Source organism: Fusarium fujikuroi, chromosome FFUJ_chr07, assembly GCF_900079805.1.
Source record: "Fusarium fujikuroi IMI 58289 draft genome, chromosome FFUJ_chr07".
Classification (NCBI taxonomy): domain Eukaryota; kingdom Fungi; phylum Ascomycota; class Sordariomycetes; order Hypocreales; family Nectriaceae; genus Fusarium; species Fusarium fujikuroi.
Window position 1 is genome coordinate 683,848 of NC_036628.1, and position 23,141 is coordinate 706,988.

Below are 23,141 nucleotides of genomic sequence, written 5' to 3' on the forward strand. Positions count from 1 at the left end.
ATCCAGTCGATTCACCACGTGACGAGGAATATAAATAGTCGCCAAGATCGTACGTCGAACTTGGACTCCTACCTATAACTACCTACGTAAAACAATACTAAAACGAAGAAATGTGTGTAGCAACAACTCATACAATGTTTTGCGATGATTGCGGCAACTACATCATTGACTGGTATACCTTTGATCAATGTAGCGATGCAGCAGATCCTGAGAAAACTTGCAGCGGCGTCGCAAGAACCACGGAACGGCATGGCGGAGAGAAATGCGCGGAATGTATAGAGAGGGAAGAAGAGGCAAGGAGACGATGAGGCGGCTGAGACGGTGATCCTTGGAATGACATACTCATGCCTCAGATAGTTCAAATAAACATCATTGCCATTTAAGCCATATATTGAGTTGATGCAAAGTGACTCGAGATTCCATATAGTGATCACTGTCAGTTAATGGGCTAACAATGCGTGGCAGTGATGATCAGGGCAAACGATATTTCAATTACGCCGATAGCTTTCACCGTTCGCTACATATTGCGCCATATTCAAACAGATTACAACTGTGAATGTGATGCCCTCTCTATTGTCAGTTTATTTTACTGCTTCATCTCAACCAAGAAACTCCCTGATTCTCAAACTCGCCAAAAGCAAGCTGCAGCAAATCACCCACAAGCAACATACGCTTTTAAACCTACAAAACCGGCAACATCTTCAGAGACCCTCGAGGACTATATCAGTAAGTACTCTCCCTTCAGTCTGATATTTCTGGCCTCGTACCTAGAAGCTAACCCCAAGCAGATCCTCACCAAGCCAAGCAGTCCCCGATACCGGCAAAATGTGCGAGCAAGTCAGAACAGTCCGCTGCTGCACCACCTGCAGACAGTACAAGAGCGAAATCATCCGCAACATCAACTGCGACAAGGTCTCCATCCACAAGCTCGGACTCTGCCGCAACGGGATGAGCTACCGCAGCGTTACCGAACCGATCGAGTGCATTGAATGCCACACCAAGCGCGTGCGAGAAGTCGAGGCGGATAGAAGGAGGCGGTGGCTCGCGGCGTGGCCTGAGGCTGAGCCGGAGGTTGAGAACGAGAAAAAGGATGAGGAGAAGGAGGAGAAAGAGGACGATGGTGCTAGTGTGGCGACGGATGATATGACGGTGAATAGTGAGGAGTCCTGGAATGTTGTTTGAGGGCGTGGATCGACACAACATGACTACTTGGGGACATTTGCGGTTGGCATTATGGTGTGGAGATTTGAGCGATTCGGCGGCGATACCCGTCAAAGGATGAGAAGCTGCCCAGCTTGCGCGCTCTGTGAGTCATGAACAAGGAAAGCCTGTGACTGCTCCCCAAACATGCTGTTGCATTATAGGGTCTGATTGTTCCCTGGTTGTGTGAAAGTGATGTACAAACCGCTAGTGATCAAAAGCCTTTCAGAGACGGTTTTCCAGTCAGTCCTCAAAGGACTCTGAATATAAAGCCTTGGTCTTTCTGCCCTTATTATTGATTTCTAGCAGGAATTCACACGTAATTGCGTCACCCGCAATCATGCTTAGACAAGAGGTGTTGGCTGGCTCCGTTTATAAACAGATAAGTAAAATCCCTCCAGCTACAATGTAAGATTTCTTCTCATACTCCTCAACAATTGTATATCATACTAAACGCTCGAGCCGACTACAGAGCAACGTTCCCAACTTCTCACCTATCACCCTATATCTTATTAAAAGGGAAAAAGAAAGCGAAGATGTGTTTAAAAAATACTGAATCCGAAGAGTGTGGTTGCGGATACACGTGGGATCAGGTCATCTCATGTACGACATGTGATGAAGTTGAACTCGACAAACTGGGACAGTGCAGCATTGGTCTTCAACTGACAGAGACAAGGATCCCAGCTGAATGCAGTGTTTGCCGAGAGAAGAGGGAACGTGAAGAGAGGGAACGACGAAAGAGGGCCAACGGTATTGGTGGAAAACATGTTCCCTTTGATGACGATGTAGTGGAGATCCCATACAAATGACAAGGAAAAGGATTCTCATAAATCGTAGCTGTAGTAAATACAAGTCTTAGAAATTCAGCGAGCCGATAGGTTAAAGCAGAGTTTCTGCTAGGAAAACGACTCGAGGGGATATTAATACCCCTTGCTGCCTGGCTATAAACCTTGTTATAGTTATTAAAAGGTACTGCCCTTCTAGCGGTTGGGCATCTAACAAAGAAGACGACTCGTTGCATTGCCTTATCATCATTCTCTGTGACCTCACCGGCAGTCTACTGATGACTGCCAGGTTAAGATTTAGGCTGCGAAAACAAGTAATACCGTACAAACTCACGAAATTGAGTAGCGCCTGTGGGTCTTTTTGGCATTCTCTAAAGTAGCCGATAGGTCGAGACGCAAATAGAGATCTAACATCTTGCAATTGGTCAAATGATCATCTTAGCTCGGATCCACAGGCGCTACTCAATTTCGTGAGTTTATACGGTACATTTATAAGATCTTGGAGTTTATAATCTATGAACGCCTAGCGGATCCTGTCTATATATTCACTACAAAGGCCACGAGGTTCAGTGTAGACCGTTGCTACAGGGCAGTCAGCCTAGTGCGGCTGAGGATCTCTAGCGCCGACGCATCAGGGTCATCTGGGGTGTCCTAGCTGCCTTACCTTATCTTGGAGTTTCATCCTGGGGTGAAAATAGTTCCGTGTTAGCCGCTGTGGCGCATCAAGGCCGATCAGATTGGGGGAGGGAAGCCCAGGCTAGCAGGGGTGTTATAGGCTGCATTCCTTATCTTCTCATTTGCGCATTTACCTGTTGCAACCAAGATGCTCGGATCTACGAGTGTTGTCTATCTGTTCATCAAGATCCTACAGTGTTGTCTTTTTGATTAGAAACGTACAATCTCTTCTTTTGCACATATTTTGCATGTCAACCAGGGTACTTTAAGCAGCGCATCTAAACCCGTGGCCCTCCAGACGACTACTGTCTTATGAGCCGGGCTGAGCGATATGCGCTCAACAACTGTCAAACTGTCCTTAGAAGAGCTTGGTCAATATGCCGGATCACCTGAAGAATCGCCAGAGAATCAAAGTCTCGCAGCTGCTCGATTAAAAGACAAGATGTCCTGTCTCAAGGCCGCCGATGACTGGCTACTTCAGCATTGTTATGCCAAAGAGAACCTCGAAATAGAGCGACTTTCAGGCGAGCGACTACCTCTTGAACGATGCTACATCAATCTCATGGTCATACCTCACGCCAGGAACCAGACTTCTCGACTTTCAAATCTTACACCCGGTAACAAAATCGCAAATCTGTCTTTGTTCCGGCGGTTGAATGTCCAGGGCCCGGATGGCGGCGTCAGAGTCAGATTCCACGACATCTTCAACGCCGCCCGGTGTCACGGCGCGGCATCGAAACACTCGACACGGATCCTCATACGTGGTCAAGCTGGTGTTGGAAAGTCGACGTTCTGCAAGAAAGCTGTTCATGACTTTGTGCAGAACCGGGTCTGGAAACAACACTTTGATCGCATTCTCTGGGTTCGACTACGCAATCTGCTGTCGCGAAATGGAGGGCACAACCTAAAGGAGCTCTTTTGCGATGAATTCTTCTCGCAGCATCCAGATTGCGGCGACCTCGCTGGAGCGTTACGAGATGCGTGTACGGACCCCGGCGGCGGTAAGACATTATTCTTGCTTGACGGCCTGGATGAGGTCTGGCATTTGTTACAGCCAGGTGATGATCTCGCACAATTTGTGATATGTCTCCTCAACCAACCGAATGTACTGGCACTATCTCGTCCCTCTGTTCCGATTCGGTCGAGCATCCAACCGTTTGACCTGGAACTCGAAATGATCGGCTTTGGCACAGATCAGGTTTACGAATACGTCAAGCACATGGAGCCCGAAAGACATGAAGAGATTCAGGCATTCCTTTCGTCTCGCCCGCTCATTGAAGACCTCGTCCGTATCCCCATTCAACTCGATGCCCTTTGCTATGGCTGGGATCAAGTTCACAACCAGGGCCCCGAGACCATGACGGACCTCTACCAGTCAATCGAAAAAGGTCTATGGAGGAAGGATACTGTGAGATTGAGAAAGCCAATGAAGGGACCACCTTTAACTGAGAAGGACAAGGGTTCTGATATGGAGGTTGAAGACCTGATCGAAGATGAAGCAAGATTTATTGAACAACTCGCATTTGCTGGGTTGTGTAATAACATTGTCGAGTTTCAGGACAAACACGTCAATACTATTTGCCGATGTATCGGCGCACACCCTACCTTCGTCAAAAATACTCTACCAGAGCTTTCTTTTCTACGGACGTCAGACTCATCAGTCGGAAAACCGAGTCGTACCTATCACTTTCTGCACCTGACTCTACAGGAATACTTCGCCGCTCGATACTTTGTGTGCACTTGGCTGCAGAACAACAAGGCGGATCTTGTCTGCATAAACTTTGACCAAAATGCGAAAGTATATGCACACACCTCGTCTCACACAACCATGAAACCAAAGGACTTCCTTTCTCGAAACAAATACTCATCTCGCTACGACATCATGTGGCGGTTTGTTACCGGGCTATTGCACTCAGGGAGGAACGGCTCCGATGAACGGGCGTTACATTTTCTCCAGGCCATCGACACCAAACCACTCGATTTGATAGGCGTGGCCCATCAGAGACTGACAATGCATTGTTTCGCGGAACTGCGTCCTTCTATATCGTCAGAAAGACTTCAAAGTCACAGAAGCCGCCTTGAGGCTCATTTAGTGAGATGGGTTACTTTCCAAGCTCAAAGTAGGAAGCTCCAAGAGGGTACGTTAGCCGACGAGCCCGAGTTCCCCCACAAGGCACTTTTGATGATGTTGCAAAATGAGGACCCCGTGACCTTCAGAGTCGCATTAATGGCTTATAAGAAGAGGATGCGCTCAGGGTCTATGACCCCACTTGAATTCGAGCATGTCTTGACATGTCGGCTCAGAAAAGCTGGCCTTGAGAAGACACAAAGATATGGCGGAGTTTTACTTGAGAACGATGTTTCTATGATAGTAAAGACCCTTGGTTCGCCACAGTACTGGACAGAAAGTGTAAAACTTACGTTAAGTCTAAGTTTTAAGAATGGGAACCCTTGGGTCGCATCTGGTATTCTGTCTGCTCTGAGCGATTATCCAGCGATTATAGCGACCTATATCGAATCTATCTCTACCATTCTTGACTCTGATGATGCTAGCCTAAGATGGCGGACCATGGTAAGATTGAGCGGGCAGAAGAACCTTCCCCAGTCGACTCTTGATCGGATGGCAAAGTTTCTGTGCAGGTCAGAAGAGACACGTGTCGCAAGAGAAAGGGTTCTTGACATCCTGACAGCTGAGTCTTACTGGGAGAAGTACCTGACTTTGAAGGCAACACAGGGTCAAGATGGTGAGAAACAAAGTGGCGATGTGGATCTTGTGCAGACTGGTCTGAGGCTCATAGAGTACGAAGACCCAGAGGATGTTGGTATCGCAACCTTGGCGCTTGGTTACCAAAACCAGAAGCTACCGAGAATGGCTATCAACAAGATCTTGACGAACCTTGGGCGAGATGATGTAGTTATCAAGCTGGCTTCCTTGGATGCAACAGCCAGGCAGGCGAATCTTGAGATTGAAGATCTAAGAGCCGTTTCTGATCATCTCGATAACCCAGACCGTGCAGTTCAGCTTGCTGCTATCAAAGCACTCGAGGGGCGAAGCGAGCTATCCGGCATGGAAGATACGCTGTGCTCCCTTGTCAGATTTTTGAGGGTCGGGCCTTTGGACATTGACTCAGAATTACGACTCATAGCGGAAAGGATCTTGCGATGCCAGAATTTCCTATCCGAGAGAGTGATGGAACGTATGATATGCTGTTTCAACGATGAAACTACTACACCAAAAGGGAGCCAAAAGCCCCTATTTATCCCTGGAGGGTTTTCAGATGTTATGCCGCCGTTCTCAGAAGCGGTACTCAACAAAGTCATCCCGTATCTTCGATCTGAATATCAAAAGATCCGGCGGGGATCGCTACTGTTGTTCGATGGCCAATCAAAGCTTTCCGAGACTGTGTTACGAGCAATTATCGAGTGTCTGGTAGACGATTATGAGCCCATCCGTCGACAAGCGATGAAGACCTTGGAGAGTCATCGATTGGATCTAAATGAACAGCTTCACTCTGCTATAGACTACCATCTGGATGTCAAAGATGGAACCAAGAGAGACTTGGTGTTCCAGACCGTTTACAGAACAGCCGGTTGTCCAGAGACTCTGCGGCAAGCGATTGACAAGGCTCTACATGATAAAGATGATCTCATACGACTCAATGCTCTTACATATTGGATTTATCATCCCGATATTCCCGGCAATCTTCATGAAGCTGCGGCAGCCTGTTGCGAGGCTCTAACACACAGACACGCTAACGGGAGGCATGGCATGATCAAGACGCTTACTCGTGAGACCAAGAGATTCCTTCCTGACACGAGAACACTCTATGCCCTCGCAGAATTTCTCAACGATGACGACGTGAACATCCGGCGAGAGACAGTCAGTTATCTATCTCGGCATCCAAACGTACCCCCCAAGATAACCGCCCAGATAGCCACCAAGATCTCAGCGTTTCCAGATGATATCTTTCAGTACACTTCATCAATGACCATTCTTCTACAGCATAACGACGCTTATGGAGCGACGTTGGCGAGAGCAAAAGTAGATGAGCAGCTCAAGTTTCTTGTCGAGAGGTCTGATGTGATGCATATTGCGTGGTACATAAAAGACGGGCAGAGCCTGATTGAAACGGGTAGTGGTGTGATGTGTAAAGATTTGGAGAATCCAAGGGCTTTTTTTAGTGCGGTTGAGAAGGCGAGGAAGGCGGCAGAGATGCCTGATATTGTGGTGAGGGTGCCGTGGCAATGGATGGGGTTTGAGTGGTGACTTTTCGAGGGAGTCCGCTAGCATACCTTGGATTGATTTGTCTACACTTTTGTCGCTTGGGTTTGGGGTCCTAAGATTAAAGGATCTATGAAGGGTTTCATGGATCATGAGATTAGCGAGGGGTTTTAGTGATGGAGTACCAGGGTTGGTTATGGACCTACATAGATTTCAGTTCTTGACTATTTACCCAGCACGTGTATTCGGTATCGACCTTTTTTTTTAAAAACAAAATCATCCTGCTCTTGTTACCCAACCATTTCCCTTGTTATCGATATCGTAGGTCTAATTTTGGAAGCGATGCTTAGCCCCCAGGATCGCTGTGCTGCGCCCATGCACTCAGCCCTGTCAGGCCTTGCAGAGCATCCGCAGCCTCTTACTGGCTGTTTAGCGACAATTGAGCAAGGGTATATGCTGACATTCTGGTTCCCTCTCCTCGACACCAGCTTTAATAACTCAAGCTCACTCGTGAGACTTGGCGGGATGCATCCTATCAGTTCAAATTATTCTGAAGCGAAATGGCAACCGAAATGAAAACATGTTTTGTTGAACGCAAGGACGCCATCCAGATCCACGATCACTGTCCCGAGCGGCCATACGTTGAGTTGGAGGTGCCGCAAGATGCGAAGAGAGTCACTGCCGTTACTTTTGGAGGAACATCTCGCGATCAAGGTCAGTGGATTGGCCTGTTGTCATCATTATATGTAACTAACATGTCATACAGGCTGGGCAGACAGATCAGAAGCAGTTTCTTTCACATGGTGGGATGCTTCAGTAAAGCGCCCAGAAGGACGTGGAGATCTGCGAACAATCACCGTCCTTAACAACCGTCTCGCAAACGATGAACCCCAGCAATGGTCTGACCGGTGGACTGTTTTCCATGGACCTAGAAGAAGACTCTGGATTGAGGCACTTCGACCAGGCGACGTCATTCAGTTGATTCCTCGCGCTATGTATATGGCTTGGGTGAACATCATCGACGAGGGAAGCATCAAGATTGAATACGAACCTAGGGAGTTGGAAGAGGAACTTCAAGCCATGCAACTTACCTCAAATTCTTCGCATTATTCCGGGGCGTTGGGTGTCGAAAGGCAGGAGATTCGACTCCTTCATGTTGAGCCAGGGATTTTTGACGATCCGATCCGATGTTCTTTTCGCTTAGCAAGCCTGAAGGAAATCGAGACAAAAGGCATCGACTTTCACGCCTTGTCGTATTGCTGGGGAGATCCTACCGAGCGGGAGGAAATTCTTTTATCAAAAGAAGGCGACTGCGACGATAAAAAGGAAGCGAGGCCTTTTAGTATTGGAAAGTCTGCTGCCCAAGCACTTCGTCGGTTGAGACTAGAGAGGGAAACCCTGGTTATATGGATCGACGCTGTGTGCATCAACCAAGACGATCTCGAAGAGAGAGCGAAACAGGTAACACTAATGAGTCAGATCTACTCCTTAGCTTCGGTCGTTCACATCTGGCTCGGTGAAGATAACCACGGTGTCGAGGCTTGCTTAAAGCTTATCCGAGATATCTGCAACTCAAATTCCAGACTATGCCAAGGCGGCGAGCAATGTTCATGCGCTGGAACAGCCCACTCGACGCCTCTTGAGGAGATTCGGGCATATGAGCAGAGCAAGAAAGATGAGGGAAAGGCTATCTCATTCAAAGGGATGTTGGAAGTTTTCGACATCCACCTAAAGACGTGGACAAGAGAAATCATAGACCTTGCTGGCTGGTATGGAAACACCCAACTATCGTTCCTCATGAGCACTCTTTACGAAAACCCATGGTTTACCCGAGTCTGGGTGATACAGGAAGCTCTGTCAGCGAAACAACCCTTCATTCATTGTTCTGGAGAGCAAGTCCCCTGGGATGAAGTGGTTCAAGTCAGCAACTGGCTTGAGAATCCTGGATACTCCAGCCAAAACCCGCATATTGTCTCACAGCAGATTTCCATGGCAGCTATTTGGAAGACCCTCAAACCAAAGGGAAAGACTACGGAGGTCCCGACAACTCCCATCGAAGCGCAAGATACGAATGAGCTATCTAGCATTCTGGAAGTATTTCTTTCGGGTCTGGATCTCAAGGCTACTGATCCTCGCGATAAACTGTTTGCTTTGCTCACATTTGCCAACGAGACGCATGATACTACGAAGTTGGATGATTTGATTCGACCCAATTACGACAAGTCCAAGGAGAGAGTTTTTGCTGATTTTACGCGCTGGTGGATCCGAGAACACAACTCGGTGGCTATTTTATCGTCTATCCATTGCCAACCATCACGCACTTGGGTAAAGATTCTAGGGCCCGAAGCCCAAGACCTAGCGATGAATCGACCAACTTGGTCTGTTGACAGCAAAGGAAGCTCAAGACGAACGCAAGCCAATTTGAATGCTCGGTTCAAATTCAAAGCAGCAGGCGATACGAAGCCAGATCTTGAGCTTCTAAAGACGGATGATCCTCTCATTCTTCGACTTTCAGGTCTTCACATTACTGAGATCAGGAGCATCAGTCACGCACCTATCGAGTATATCTATCCCTACCAAAGGCCTGCAGAAGAGCAAAGCGAATTGTCACAAGTCTTTGACAAGATCTTCGATCCTTGTGCTCTCTCACCGTTCTGGTCAAGAAACCTGAGTGCAGATGGCTTCAGAACGGAAAACAACGAAACATGCAACATGAAGTACCTCGACCATATGCGATCTCACTGGAACTACCGTTCGCGAGAACCACTTGAAGTGTTGAAACCAAGTGCCGGTAAAGACTTGGAGCACTATAAGACGAACAAGCTTCCGACGTGTATGGAACCTTGTTTCTTTGTTACGACTTCGGGATTGTTTGGATTATGTCCTTGGCAGTCGAAGGAGAGAGATTTGATTGTGTTGCTGGATGGTGGTAATGTACCGTATTTGCTGAGGCCTGTTGGGGAGGAGAAGTTTGAGTTGGTTGGGGAGTGTTTTGTGCAGGGAATTATGCATGGGGAGATATTGGAGGGGCTGGCAAAACTTGGGAACGGGCTTGGGAAGAGGCAGATTTTCAGTATCGTTTGAAGATCCATTTTACCGAGTAAGCGTTTGCAAATCAACTATAATTTCAAATTTGAGACGGCGATTCTGGGCTGTAGATAGCATATGTGAAGATTTAAACAGAAATTAATGTCGAACGCTATGGAGTCACTATACAAAGTAAATTCTACCACCACAAAGAAAACACAACCCCTCACGATCTCAAGTACCTATAGCCATAATATCCCAGAATACTCGTCGATGTTACAGCAGTCGTCAAAATAAACACCAAACTCGTCACGATACCCTGCTCAAAGAAACCAAGCTGCGTTCCCTTGAGCTTCCGCTTCATCTCAGGCAGTCTCTTTGTAGCCTCTTGATCCAGCGCACTTAGCTCTCTAACAGAAGTTGAGTTGACAATCCTGTCCAGTTTGCTGTCAGTGGCGGACTTTGTAAGATACTTTGGCTTTAGGCGGGAGAAGAGGTCTTGGTGGTAGATGTTGTTGGTGCCAGATTGAGGAGGGATGCCGGATGGTGCGGTTGGAGAGTCTAGGCTGTTAGCGTTGATTTGTATTGAAAGGGTGTTGAGACTTACAGAGGAGCTTGGTGGGGATGTGGTTGACGAAGCTGACGGCTGTATCCACGAATTGACATAGATACTTGGCCATAGCCGGATTGGTGAAGATATAAGCAGCGGCCAAAGATCCAATACTAGAAAAGTCAGAAATATTCAACCACATAGAGCTCTTGCACTTACTCTCTTGAGGTATCAATAGCATCGTCCATACTGGTGACAGCATGCACAATAAGCGTCGTCTCATCAACCTTTTGGTTCAGCAAATTCGATTCCCTACTCTCAACATCCAGAATCACTCCATTCGACCCAGAAAGCACAACATGCACAGAATCATCCTTCTCAACTTCTTTTGACAGAGCAGATTTAGGCGCTTTAGTCTTGTTCGGTGAGTTGGCCAAGAACTCAGTGCTCTGCTGCACCAGAGCGCGTAACAAATCCTTCTTAACCCATTCGTTGACGAGGACGACATCAGGGGCGTAGGGGGCTTTGCCTTGCAGGCTGAAACGTGCGGATACAAGAGCTTTGGCGGCTGCTTGGATGTCTGCGTCTCGCTCCACGAATGCTACGACTGGTGCTTCGGGGTCTGAGACGAGATGGTCCTTGAGGATTGGGCCGTCTGAGCCGTTTTGGGAGACGCGGATGTGAGGAAGGCTGATATCTTGTGCTGTGACTTCTTGGTTTGAGACTGTGAAGATATCTCTATCCAGGGACTTGGCGATCAGATCCAGCACGATTTTTGGTGTTTCGCGTAGTGAGTTTTGAGCCTATACTCATTAGTACTCATTTTATCTCAAAATGTTCATAAGAAACTTACCTGCACAATAATACAGTTTCCGGCCGCAAGAGCCGGTGCCAACGCCGCGATCAATCCATAAAAGAACGCATGATACGCAGGTTCAATGACAACAACACCAATGGGTTCTCGACAAGTAGTGTCATCATTACCCTTCGTAACAGCATACTCATCCTCAGTCGCCTTCACCGGATCAAGCGACTCATGCGCTTCAGCAATAGCTTGCAAAGCAAGCCAATATTCAACCTTTACCTCACCAGGTTGATGCTTTGTGTCTTTCGCGATAGCATCTTGAATTTGCACAGCTTTATCCGCCAACGCAGTATGAAGATTCCGCAATTGATCCTTTCGGTAGAACGGGTTGTGAAGACGCCCGTCGATGGCTGCTGATCTGATTGCCGCGAGTGATTTCGACATTGTGAATAGTGAGAATGACAGGGCACTAAGCTGATGTTGGAGATTGGAGATGTATCGAGATACTTGAGGACCCCTATTTTGTTATGCTAAGAGCTCGAGAGTCAGAGGGCCAAGTTGGGGTTGACCCCGGGGACCCCGGATTCTCCGTCGGTTCGGGTGAGGGCGTCTCGGGGTAGCACTCCTCCACATCCCGAGGTGGAGGTCTCATCAAACGATAATGTCCCGAATCCCCGGTAGAGTTTTGAACGGCAAATGAGAATATGCAACGTCAGTAATTTGACCAACACAACACGGATGTCAATTCTCGAATTCATCACTCAAACTTGTCATCAACATCGTATTCTTCAACATGTCGACCACTACAGTAACTCACACCCAAAACGGCGATTTCCACAGCTCCATCCTCCGCGATTATGAGCTTCACCATTCTCAAGCCCGCGAGGAATCGCCTGATTGTCGAACCTCGCCTGTAACGTCTGCAGAGCACCCGGAATTTGATCTGCCGCATCGTCGTGTGCCTGAGTACAGGCCGCTGAATCGAGATGCGGCGCATGTCAATGGCGTTCGCGTCTATACCAGCACGGCTGAGAGGTTCTTTATCACTGCTATGTTTCGAGGTCTGAATGTCAACGCTGTAAGTAAAGAAATGGTATTTTATGAACGTGAGCTGATTTCAGAAGAGCGCTGCTCAGTATTGGAGGGCGTCGATTGGGAGGTTTACAGATAAGGTTTGGAAGTATCAGATTGGAGGAGAGTTTTAGATCGGCAGTTGAATTACGTGAGGGTTGGAGTTTACATTTGGATTCCATTTGTTATTAAATCATATATCAGATTTATCGATTTGTTTCTTTCTTTTTTTAGTCTAAATTTGTTATATGCTTCTAATGCAATTACTCCTACAAAAGACAGCCCAAGTACAGGTCAAAACTAGACCCATGCACACCGAGATCATTCGGATACGATTCTATAAATGGCCTTATCATTTAGCATATGTAAAGCTCTATCCCATTTAAACGTGTTTTTAGAAAGCCATAAAGACTCTCAATCTTTTACCGCCTTGATTTATATATGGCATCGTACTTCATAGAAGGATGCCAAGGATGTGATCAAGACAAATATCATGATTGCATTATCTCTCGTTCTCAAGCTAAAATCAAATCTATCTATTCGGAAGCCTTGACACCCTCCATATTTCCATAATCCTCACCCAACTCCTTACCCCCAACATCAGGCTTCGTCGACGGCAAAAGCACATACAACATCCTCGCCCACTCCGTCTCACTAGTATTTCTCCACGCATGCATAGTCGCCCTCTGCACACAGACATCACCCCTCTTCAATACCTTCGTATCCCCCGAATCCAAAATCAACTCAACCTCGCCCTCCAGCACAACACCGTAGTCGAGACTCACAGTGCGGTGCATAGGTGAAACGTGACCTGGGCACATATCGACATAGCGGAGGACAGTGCCCGTTGAGATGCTGAGCCCTGGTTGGCTGGTCAGGAAGCCTTGGTAGGATTCTATGTCGGCGTTGTTGCTGAGTTTGGCAGGGAATTCTTTTGTGGCGTAGCCTAGCGCGAAGTGTGCTTTGCCGTCAGGGAGGGCATAGAAGGGTGCGTCTGAGTTGATTGATGTGTCGATTATGGCTTTGCCCTCATCGTTGTGTGTTGTGATGATGCGTTGGGTCTGTCTGAGTTTGCCGTTGAGAGCCATTGTGAAGATTTGTAGTTGACAAATTTAGTATATAGTGGTGACGGCAAATAATTGGTTCTGTAAGTTGTTTACTGAAATACTCCATGAAGGTGTTGTATTCTATTTCGTCTCGTTTTATGTTAAGTGCCGGATATACGACTCCATTTCCCTTACATATCCGGAGCCATACCCCTTGATTGACTCATCGGGATGTGGAGGACCCTGGACCCAGATCAACCGATGCCGATCGTCCACTCAACCATTCGCGGGGTTCGGAATTAAGTCCTCGGGATAAAATAGTTTAATGATTGATAATACAGGACTAGAATTGAATTGAAGGGAACTGTCATTTCTGCCATCTCGACTGCTACGTTTTGAATGAAGTTGTGATTATCCACCGATTAAGAGACACAAACACGATGGCAGCCACAGACTTTGCTCATCACTTCACTGAGAAGAACATTCCGTTCGGAATAGCTTCCTCTGAGTCTCACAACACCCCTCAAGCTGTTACTAGACTTGGAAACACTGTGATATTCCTGAGTGATCTCGTTGAACAATTATTCAAGGACGTTGAAGGCCTTTCTCGAGGTGTATTTAACGAAGAGACTCTGAATTCTTTTGCTGCTCTCCCCAAGACTGTGCATCAGAATGTCCGAAAGCAGATCCAGCAAGCTCATCGACACAAGGGCCTCGATGGTTTTCCTACGAGCAGCAAAGAAGACATCACTGCTGTGACGATGCATTTGCCAGTTGAAATCAAAGACTTTGCAGGTATGAATAACACCTCTGCCCTTTTGAATCAAAGCTAATTTTCAAACAGACTTCTCGTGCTCTCTCGACCACGTCATAAATGCAGGGCGTATAGTAGTCAACAACGGAACGCCGCCACCTGGCTTCTTCAAGTTTCCAGTTGGATATCAAGGCCGAACAGGCTCCATCGTTGTTTCAGGAACGGATATTGAGCGTCCTTATGGACAATTCAAGAACCCTGCTGCAGCTGAAGGCGACGATCCAATTACTTATGCGCCGTCTCAAAAGGTTGATTATGAAGTTGAACTTGCTGCTGTGGTTGGAAAACCGTTGGCTATGAGGCAGAGACTTCATGCTAAGGATGCTGAGGAGCATATTTTTGGTTTTGTGATTCTCAACGATTGGAGTGGTAGGTACTTAGCCAGCCCTCTTCTGAAATCGGACGACTAACAGATTTAGCTCGTGATATTCAAGGTTTTGAAATGTTCCCTCTCGGCCCTTTCAATGGCAAGAGTCTAGGAACTTCCATCTCTCCCTGGATCATCACCCTCGATGCTCTAGAGCCCTTCAGAACCAAGGCCCAAGAGCAGAAGGCCATATCAGCCTCATACCTCCAGCATCCTAGCCCCTCAACATTCTCAATCACCTTGAAAGTTGACGTCTTGGCAAATAACACCACCACAACACTTGGCGTTTGTCCAGTCGAGTCTCTTTACTGGACTCCTCAGCAGATGGTTGCGCATTCAGTCAGTTCAGGAAGTGCTCTCAGGACCGGTGATCTTCTCGCCACGGGCACTGTTTCCGGTTCTGAGGAGACGAGCCGAGGTTGTATGCTTGAGTCTACAGAGGGCGGTACCAAGCCTGTTACGTTGAGCGATGGGTCGAAGAGAGGTTTTCTTGAGGATGGTGATGTTGTGAGGATAACAGGATCTGTTGGTGGAGATGAGTCGGGTGTTGGATTTGGTGAGTGTATTGGCAAGCTTACTCCTGCTCGGTCGTATTGAGCCCATATGTTATAGAACCATCATTTATACAGGATATAAAGTCTTATATCATTTGAAGTACCTTGATGGTTTCGTCGTATTCTTCCAAATGACTACTGACCATAGCCATAAACACCCATTCTTAGTGTGCTATCTGGGCCCCTATCAGGTTGCTGAGTTGAGACTTGTGGCTGGGAGCTTAAATCACCAGAGAAAGCTTAGAGATGAATGTTGCCCTTTCACGAAGTACAGACCCAGATGTAACCTGGTTCTCCAGCGAACACTGCCTTTGAACCCTCTAAATCTTAGTGTTACCAACAAACATATTCAGAATACTATTCATCACCTGCTAAACAGTAACAAAACTCAGTGAAGAATCAGAGGGCTTCTTACTATGAAATGCTAATAAAATATATATACAAACTTGAACTCGCTAGTCAACCCTTCTAGCATGAGAAATATCATCCACGCCTCTTCCATACTCAACCTTACTCTTGACAACACCGTAAACAGGAATATCAGAGAACCCAGTCGCGATATGGTTCAGCGTAGGCAACGTATCCCACGTACCAGGTGTAAGATCCAAATCACCACCACTTCCAACCAGCGTCTTCTCAACCTGTCGCTTCGTCGTCTCCAACCCGTTCTCGATAAAGACAGGATATGCGGCATCAGCAACACCAGGCTGGCCGACCGCAGGCACATATCGGTATACTAGAAGTCCTTGCTCCTCTGGCAGAGGAGGAGCACCAGGAGGGCCAACAGATGCGGGATGGCCGTTTGTTCCGTTGGCGCCATTTGTGCCGTTGACACCATTTGCATGTCCGTTGGTAGCCTCGCCAAGACCCTTGAGTGTGATATCGACGAACTCTGCTCCTCGCCAACTGCAACGAATGCTAGTGTTGGCTCCCTTCTCCACAACATCGATATCGCAGAAGAGTTTAGGCATACCAAGCTCCTCACGACCGGTGACGATAGGATCAGCAAGATTCTCTAGAAGAACAGCTAGGAATGACCCATAGATCTTGCTACCATCCTTCTTCTCGTACTGAACACCGTGAATCCAAAGACCAAAGAACTTGTAACCTCCCCCGCCAAGCCACTTCATGTCTTTCAACTCAGTGCACGAGTATGTTGCTTCAGCGACAGTGCCGGGCTTGTAGAAGCTGAACCGGTCTGTGGGAAAGAGAGTCTTGAGATATGTAGCAGAAGACTTGAAACGGACCGACCAAGTAGTGAACGAAGAGTCATTGCCGTTATATCGTTGCCCATGGTAATCTTGTCGAGGACTGGGCATGGGGCCGAATGATACAGGAGACTTCCAGTGGAGGTTCTTGTTCTGAGACCAGAGATGGTCTCTGAGAGCCTTCTTGGTGTTGTGCCACTCATCGTGACCGAAGTTGTAGTTAAGGAATTTGAAGACTGAATGATTGTCAGTTTCGATACTTCGTGACTGAGGATAGCAGTGACCTACTGTTGAACTTGACACGGGTTTCCTCGTCAAGATCCTCGCCTGCTTGCCTGGTGAAGAGCTGCACCGTATGAGCTCTCTCGTCCCTGATCTTCTCGTACAGAGAAAGGCGACTGGGAATATCGTCGGCTGTTGTACCGTACGGTAGTAGGGCCACCAGGGATGCTGCGTCCTCAATAGCAATACCACCACCCTGTCCTTGATCTAGATTGGAGAAACGGTCAGCAATGTCGTGTCAGCAAAATGTGATGAACTCACGGGGTAAGAATGGGTGAGCCGCATCTCCAAGCAAGACAAGTCGCTCTTTGTGCCATGTTGGAATACGGTCCATGTCCAGCAGAGTCCAAAGCTTCAAATCGCTGGCATCAACCAGGTTGAGAATAGCGCGGACCCTCGGCTCAAAGTCCTTGTAGACTTCAAGAAGAAGCTCCTTGCTGCCGCCCTGTCCCCAGCCTATTCACGTCAGCTTGTTACTCATATTCCAAATGCTTTGGTGACTTACCAGATCCCTTGTTGGCCCCGGAGGTGATACTGCTTGGGTGAATGGCAACAAAGTTCATGACAGTGTTGTTGGAGCAAGGATACATGATGATTCTTCGGTCATCACCCATCCACATCGTCATTGTACCTGTGCGCTCGGCGAAAGGCCTGGTTGTTTCGTCGTTGAGATATTTGGAATGGGGAATCATGAATCTGAAAGCGCTTTTTCCAGAGCCATAAGGCTTGATGTCTGTGCCAGTGACGATTGACCGCGTTATCGACTTTTTATTATTAGCTTTAAGATTCACCAGATGGGAATTGAGCTCCTTACGCTGACGCCGTCGGCTCCAAGAACCAAATCCCCAGACACTGTTGTGCCATCCTCGAACTTGATGGTCGCCGTTGAGGGATCGACATCAACGACAGGGCTGGAGGTCTTGAGAATAGCTGGTGTTCCTGGGCCTTCGGTAGAGGTTGCCTGATTCTTGAGGTTCTCGTGTAGACTGACGCGATGCGCAAGAACCCATGGCTACAGCATGTTAGCGATTGCTACAGTAAAGACACATTGCAACGTACATGCTCCCAAACTGAGAGCGGTCCCTTGAGGTGGTTATCAAACTTGAGATGTCCATCATGTGTATACTCAGTGACCTGCGGACTTTCAGCCTGTAGTTCAGATCATTGCATCATTGAGCGACTCACGCCTTCAACGCGATTCGCGCCAAAAGTCTCGGGATAAACACCAAATCGCTTCAGAAGTCCATGACTATTGGGGGCCACGTGAATAGCAGCACCGACTTCTCGTGCCAGTTGCGATCTCTCGAATAGCTAAGATACAGAGTATGAGTCAAAGTGGGTATAGTCGAGATAGAGTTTACTTACTGTTACTTTGTGTCCTTGTTGACGGAGACCAAGCGCAGCGGTTAAACCACCGATGCCTTGTACTGTCAGCTTTTGTGTAACTAAGCATACTTTTTATTGCTAGAATTACCTGCTCCAACAATGAGAATGTTCAATGGTCTTGTTTCTGTGTCTTGAGTCATGATTGCAGGTGGATAATACAGTAAAACAGCCCAAGAAAAGCGTGCTCGGCAGATGTGGATGTCCAAAACCGATGTAACTATTTCGTGCAGCTCTGAACCTAATAAACCCCAAACTCTACAAACCGTCTCATGATCAGCCTTCCCCAGATTCACCCGCTTCCCCATCCCATCTCCTCCAAGTCCCCGATCTCACTTTGCATCTGGGGTCGTACGCGTTTCGGGACTCGGCCCCACGTAACCGAACGTCCCCCGTATCGGAACCCTCCACCTAAAAAGTTGGGGTCTCAACCGAAGGGACAATTCGGCGACGATGAGAAATATGGTGCAATTGCGGGGGAGTCATCCACTGAGAGGGAAGTGAAATAGGGCCTGTCATACGATATTTTATTTGCAAGGGCTTTTTTGGTTTTGGTCTTAGCATAACTCAATTCATCTTCAATATACCAATCATTACAATGCCTAACCCTATCAAGGAGGATATCCATACTGTGGATGAGGAGTCGTTTCCTTACATTTTTGAACAGAATGCTACTGTTCCTCTCAAGGCGGGTGATGGATTGGTGAGACTCAATGTCTATCGACCCAAGGGTGTTGACAAGGTTCCTGTTCTCGTCACATATGGCCCTTATGGAAAGGACATTTGGTATCAGGAGTGAGTTCAACATTTCTTCTTAGCAAAATAGCCCCTAACATTGCTGTAGCTTCCATCCCAAGTCCTTCAGTGAGGTGAATCCTCAGCACAAGTCCCAGCACTCAGCATGGGAAACTCCAGACCCTGGCTTCTGGACCAAGCACGGCTATGCCATCGTCCGAGCCGATGAGCGTGGTCTCGGTCAATCAACCGGCAAGCTTGATACCATGTCCAGAGGCACCAGCGAAGCCTTCTTCGATGTCGTCGAATGGGCCGCCGAGCAGCCTTGGTCATCCGGCAAAGTTGGTCTTCTCGGTATTAGCTACTATGCCGGAAGTCAATGGCGAGTCGCAGCCCGCAAGCCAAAGGGTCTGAGTGCCATTGTTCCCTGGGAGGGCATGTCAGATTACTACCGTGATCGATGCCGACACGGCGGAATTCTTTCAAATGCTTTTATCAAGTTTTGGTGGAATCGCCAGGTCATTACGAATCAGTACGGTAGACCTGGTCGGAATGCTAGGAATTGGGGTCCTGATACTATTGAGGGTGATCTGCCAGAAGAAGAGCTCGAGGCCAACAGGCAGGATCAGACTATCGATAACCAAGTCAACCGATTCCGAGATGAAGCCTACTACGCTTCCAAGGAGTACGACATGGGCGATATCGAAGTCCCTCTCTTGTCAGTAGGCAACTGGGGCGGTATTCTTCTCCACCTCCGCGGCAACATCGAGGGATACATCCACGCTGGTTCAAAGTTCAAGTATCTCCGTCTCATCACAGGCCGTCACGATCTCCCATTCTATTACGAGGAAGAAGTTGAAATTCAACGAAGTTTCCTCGATGCTTTCCTCAAGGGTGAAGACCGCGTTGGCTGGTCTCAAGAAGGCAAGGTTGCCCCCGTGAGTCTTGTTCTTCGAAAGGGCAACGTTGGCTTCAATGACGCCGAGAAGGAAAAGGCCTATCCTCGAAGAGAAGAGAACGAGTGGCCTATTGCACGAACTCAGTATAAGAAGCTCTTCCTTACGCCTGAACAAGGTCTCAGCTGGGATGAGCCCAAGACAGAGCGCAAGAAGATTAGCTACAAGGCTCTTGGAACGCTGGAGAAGCCTGAGGTGGTCCAGTTTTCAACCCCCGCCTTTGAGGCTGAGACAGAGATCACGGGCCACGTTGTCGCTCATCTCAATGTCTCAGTCTCTCCTGATCCATCTGGCCCTACACCCAGTGACATTGATCTGTTTGTCACACTCCGTCACTTCGACCCATCAGGCCAAGAGGTATTCTATACTGGCACAGCAGGCGACCCCGTCCCTCTAACGAAAGGCTGGCTTCGCGTGTCGCTCCGCAAGGTTGATTCAGAACACCCTAAGCACCGCGACTGGCTTCCTCACAGAAACTACACCAGCAAGGATGTTCAGCCTGTGATACAGGGTGAGGTTTACGGCGTTGATATTGAGGTCTGGCCTACGAATGTTGTTGTTGATAAGGGGGGTAAGTTGGTGTTTGAGGTGTCGTCAGGGGATACTCAGGGTTCGGGTATTTTCTTGCACAACGACCCGGTTGACAGGTAAGCATGAATGTTTAATATATATGTGCTCATTGCTAACTGTTCTTAGATCACCTGAGGTTTTCCAAGGTTCGAATCATATCCACTTTGGACCTCGCCAACAAAACTATGTCACTCTTCCTGTGATTCCCAACTAGATAGCACGTAAAACAGCATAATAGATTAGTTTTTCTCTTGATCCAAAATATCAAGTGCGAGACAGCGCGATATTCCAACAAGCTTCCTCCATAAACACAATTCGGTATTACATGCAGCATGGCCGCTCATCCACCACTATATAAAACTAGTACCCATAGAATATTAAGCTCACCCGACACTGTTGCACCCGCCATTGGCCACTGGATAGAGACTAAAGCATATATGCAGCCACCATTACAGCCGCCGCAGCCATTCCACCAACACTGCCCTTCTTGTTGATACTAGCTCCAGACACGGGGACTTGGGCTGTAGGGGTAGAAGCGGCACCCGAGCCAGTAGGTGCAGCAGCTCCACTGCCTCCCTTGGCCATTGATAAAACTGCCAAAGGCTTCTCAGTGCAAGATATAGTAGGGAGAGCGGATCGTGTGACGATATCAGGGGTCGTTACGGCCGAGGGACAGGAGCTGCAGGTGATTGTTGTAGATGCAGAGTCGGCGGCGTGGACTCCTGATAGGACTGCGTATGCTGTTAGTTCAGGACGTGAGTGAATATCTGTTAAATGGATTATTTACCTGCGAGAGCAGCGATGATAGTAAACTTCATGGTTGCGTTTATGAATGAGTGAAAGTCAAAGAGTGAATGGTGGACTCAGACAATCTAACAATAACGACTCGGCGGGGAATCGAAGCAAATAAAACACAAAAGTTATTAATACAAACAGGAATGTCTTTGTACACCCAACCTTTGTTAATTTAATGCCGACTTCCCAGCACCTCTATCAACCATGACTATCAATTCCTCGGACCAAACTCATCCCGAAGGCTTTCGGCTGCTCGGGGAGATGACCAATTCCCCTGATCAACACCAATTTCCCCAAAGCTCAGCCTAAGACACATTATCCAAGCGCAATCGACACTACCAACATTCTACAAACTGTTGAACTAGACAAACGCGATGTTGTTCGGATGGTGGATATCCCGAGCCTTGTCTCACCAAAGCCCAAGCTATAACTCAATCCTCTCTAGCTCACGGAACCAAAGCCATCCGAGATCCAAACGTCCCACAATTAGAAAACAGCACGCGAATGATGTCCAGCGCTAGTTTCGAACTATCAACTACGGGTTCAAAAGTTGCCGGGCTGAGAGTCCCTGGCGATCATCGAAACGTGCCCGATTCGGTAATCTGTTTGAGCCATGACGTCTTGATTCGGCAATTGGGGTGTTTGGTTTTGTTTGAGGTGCATGTTTCTCAGGGCTGAGACTTGGGCGGTGCGATACTTTGGGGTATTCGGCTCTTGTTTGGTTGGGTTTGAGGGGGAGATTGGATGGCGGGAAGATCGGAGCGGAATGGTGAGATGCCGAATCGTGATGTTGTGAGTCTAGGGAGATTGAGGCTGTGGATCGAGGGCGGGGATATTATTCACAATTACAGTCGAGGCATCATGAGGGCCTAATGTTGTTACTAGCAAGTTTGGTCGGGTATGTATATCTACCTGCACTGGTGATAAAACAATCACATATCTATAGCCTGGTGCATCCAATTCACTCTGACAGAACATCACCAATCTCATCATTCTCTATCATCAAACCCTCCAAGCCTTACTCATCATGTACTTCTCTACTGCCCTTCCTCTATTGGCCGCTGGCCTAGCCTCCGCTGCTCCTGTCATTGAGAAGCGCGCCTCTCAGATCAACGACGGAGTCATCCTCAACTACGCTCTTACTCTCGAGCACCTTGAAGATAACTTTTATCGTCAAGGTCTTTCCAACTTTACGGAGAAGGACTTTGCGGATGCTGGTTATGACTCCACATTCTACAACAACATCAAAAAGGTCTCTTCTGATGAGACTGCTCACGTCGACTTTATCACCAAGGCTCTCAAGGGTATGTCTTGATCAGCAACTACCATGTATCAGTCTGCTAACATCTCTAGCTGCTGGCGTCACACCCGTCGAAGAGTGCACTTACTCCTTCGGTGTCACAGACGTCAAGTCCTTCCTCGCAACCGCCTCCGTCCTCGAAGGCGTCGGCGTCTCAGCTTATCTCGGCGCCGCAGCCGACATCATGAGCAAGACGTACCTCACAGCCGCCGGATCCATCCTCACCGTCGAGGCCCGTCACTCATCCTACATCCGCGGTGCTCTCAAGCAAGTCCCCTTTGCCCAGCCCTTCGATGCTCCTCTGAGCTACAACGAGGTGTACTCCCTTGCCTCGGGCTTCATCACCGGTTGCCCCAAGGAGAACCCTGCTCTGCCCGTCAAGGCTTTCCCTGCTTTGGCTGCTGCTGCTTCGGGAAGTGAGATCAAGACTGGTGATACTGTTACGCTTCAGACACCTGGTTATACCCTCGAGGGCGCCAAGGGCCAGGGTGTCTATGCTGCTTTCATCGCCGTCACTGGACCTACCTTTGTTGAGGCCAAGGCTGTTGATGGTGGTTTCTCTGTTGAGATTCCCGAGGGCTTTGCTGGACAGACTTATGTCGTGCTTACTGGCTGCAAGGATGTTGTCTCTGATGACACCGTCGCTGCTGGTCCTGCCATCATTGAGGTGAGTTGATGGAATGAATTGAAGCATTCAAATTTACTAACATGTATACAGATCTCCAGCTAAGTATGCTGTGCTACGAAGTACTTTTGAGGTTTCATAAGGTCTGCGGAGGAATGATAATGGGTCGTG

General features: G+C 48.0%; 11 protein-coding genes; 7 read left to right on the forward strand and 4 right to left on the reverse strand.

Moving 5' to 3' along the window:
• Positions 1–467: 467 nt before the first annotated feature.
• On the forward strand, positions 468–1,182 carry FFUJ_08894 (uncharacterized protein; the record flags this gene model as incomplete). XM_023580355.1 has 2 exons in its annotated part: positions 468–730; positions 789–1,182. 2 exons carry the CDS (start codon positions 468–470, stop codon positions 1,180–1,182), a joined length of 657 nt encoding a protein of 218 aa, XP_023433145.1.
• Positions 1,183–2,991: 1,809 nt separating this feature from the next.
• Positions 2,992–6,927, forward strand: FFUJ_08893 (uncharacterized protein; the record flags this gene model as incomplete). Its single annotated transcript, XM_023580356.1, has 1 exon — positions 2,992–6,927. The coding sequence occupies one exon, from the start codon at positions 2,992–2,994 to the stop codon at positions 6,925–6,927; it is 3,936 nt and encodes a 1,311-aa protein (XP_023433146.1).
• A 515-nt stretch (positions 6,928–7,442) lies between these two features.
• FFUJ_08892 (related to heterokaryon incompatibility protein (het-6OR allele)) lies at positions 7,443–9,966 on the forward strand (the record flags this gene model as incomplete). XM_023580357.1 has 2 exons in its annotated part: positions 7,443–7,596; positions 7,649–9,966. The coding sequence occupies 2 exons, from the start codon at positions 7,443–7,445 to the stop codon at positions 9,964–9,966; spliced, it is 2,472 nt and encodes an 823-aa protein (XP_023433147.1).
• Positions 9,967–10,135: 169 nt separating this feature from the next.
• Positions 10,136–11,708, reverse strand: FFUJ_08891 (uncharacterized protein; the record flags this gene model as incomplete). XM_023580358.1 has 4 exons in its annotated part: positions 10,136–10,470; positions 10,517–10,632; positions 10,679–11,262; positions 11,313–11,708. 4 exons carry the CDS (start codon positions 11,706–11,708, stop codon positions 10,136–10,138), a joined length of 1,431 nt encoding a protein of 476 aa, XP_023433148.1.
• A 349-nt stretch (positions 11,709–12,057) lies between these two features.
• FFUJ_08890 (uncharacterized protein) lies at positions 12,058–12,469 on the forward strand (the record flags this gene model as incomplete). XM_023580359.1 has 2 exons in its annotated part: positions 12,058–12,342; positions 12,389–12,469. 2 exons carry the CDS (start codon positions 12,058–12,060, stop codon positions 12,467–12,469), a joined length of 366 nt encoding a protein of 121 aa, XP_023433149.1.
• A 402-nt stretch (positions 12,470–12,871) lies between these two features.
• FFUJ_08889 (related to Cupin domain protein) lies at positions 12,872–13,423 on the reverse strand (the record flags this gene model as incomplete). The annotated part of the gene is made up of 1 exon (XM_023580360.1): positions 12,872–13,423. The coding sequence occupies one exon, from the start codon at positions 13,421–13,423 to the stop codon at positions 12,872–12,874; it is 552 nt and encodes a 183-aa protein (XP_023433150.1).
• Positions 13,424–13,821: 398 nt separating this feature from the next.
• Positions 13,822–15,159, forward strand: FFUJ_08888 (related to fumarylacetoacetate hydrolase; the record flags this gene model as incomplete). XM_023580361.1 has 3 exons in its annotated part: positions 13,822–14,176; positions 14,226–14,564; positions 14,615–15,159. The coding sequence occupies 3 exons, from the start codon at positions 13,822–13,824 to the stop codon at positions 15,157–15,159; spliced, it is 1,239 nt and encodes a 412-aa protein (XP_023433151.1).
• A 412-nt stretch (positions 15,160–15,571) lies between these two features.
• On the reverse strand, positions 15,572–18,132 carry FFUJ_08887 (related to salicylate 1-monooxygenase; the record flags this gene model as incomplete). XM_023580363.1 has 9 exons in its annotated part: positions 15,572–16,560; positions 16,613–16,813; positions 16,868–17,062; positions 17,112–17,370; positions 17,421–17,618; positions 17,666–17,740; positions 17,792–17,917; positions 17,972–18,027; positions 18,081–18,132. 9 exons carry the CDS (start codon positions 18,130–18,132, stop codon positions 15,572–15,574), a joined length of 2,151 nt encoding a protein of 716 aa, XP_023433152.1.
• A 455-nt stretch (positions 18,133–18,587) lies between these two features.
• Positions 18,588–20,464, forward strand: FFUJ_08886 (probable hydrolase, CocE/NonD family; the record flags this gene model as incomplete). XM_023580364.1 has 3 exons in its annotated part: positions 18,588–18,784; positions 18,834–20,327; positions 20,377–20,464. The coding sequence occupies 3 exons, from the start codon at positions 18,588–18,590 to the stop codon at positions 20,462–20,464; spliced, it is 1,779 nt and encodes a 592-aa protein (XP_023433909.1).
• A 212-nt stretch (positions 20,465–20,676) lies between these two features.
• FFUJ_08885 (uncharacterized protein) lies at positions 20,677–21,068 on the reverse strand (the record flags this gene model as incomplete). XM_023580365.1 has 2 exons in its annotated part: positions 20,677–20,972; positions 21,038–21,068. The coding sequence occupies 2 exons, from the start codon at positions 21,066–21,068 to the stop codon at positions 20,677–20,679; spliced, it is 327 nt and encodes a 108-aa protein (XP_023433153.1).
• A 1,004-nt stretch (positions 21,069–22,072) lies between these two features.
• On the forward strand, positions 22,073–23,075 carry FFUJ_08884 (related to stress response protein rds1p; the record flags this gene model as incomplete). XM_023580366.1 has 3 exons in its annotated part: positions 22,073–22,349; positions 22,399–23,012; positions 23,064–23,075. 3 exons carry the CDS (start codon positions 22,073–22,075, stop codon positions 23,073–23,075), a joined length of 903 nt encoding a protein of 300 aa, XP_023433934.1.
• Between the last annotated feature and the right edge of the window lie 66 nt (positions 23,076–23,141).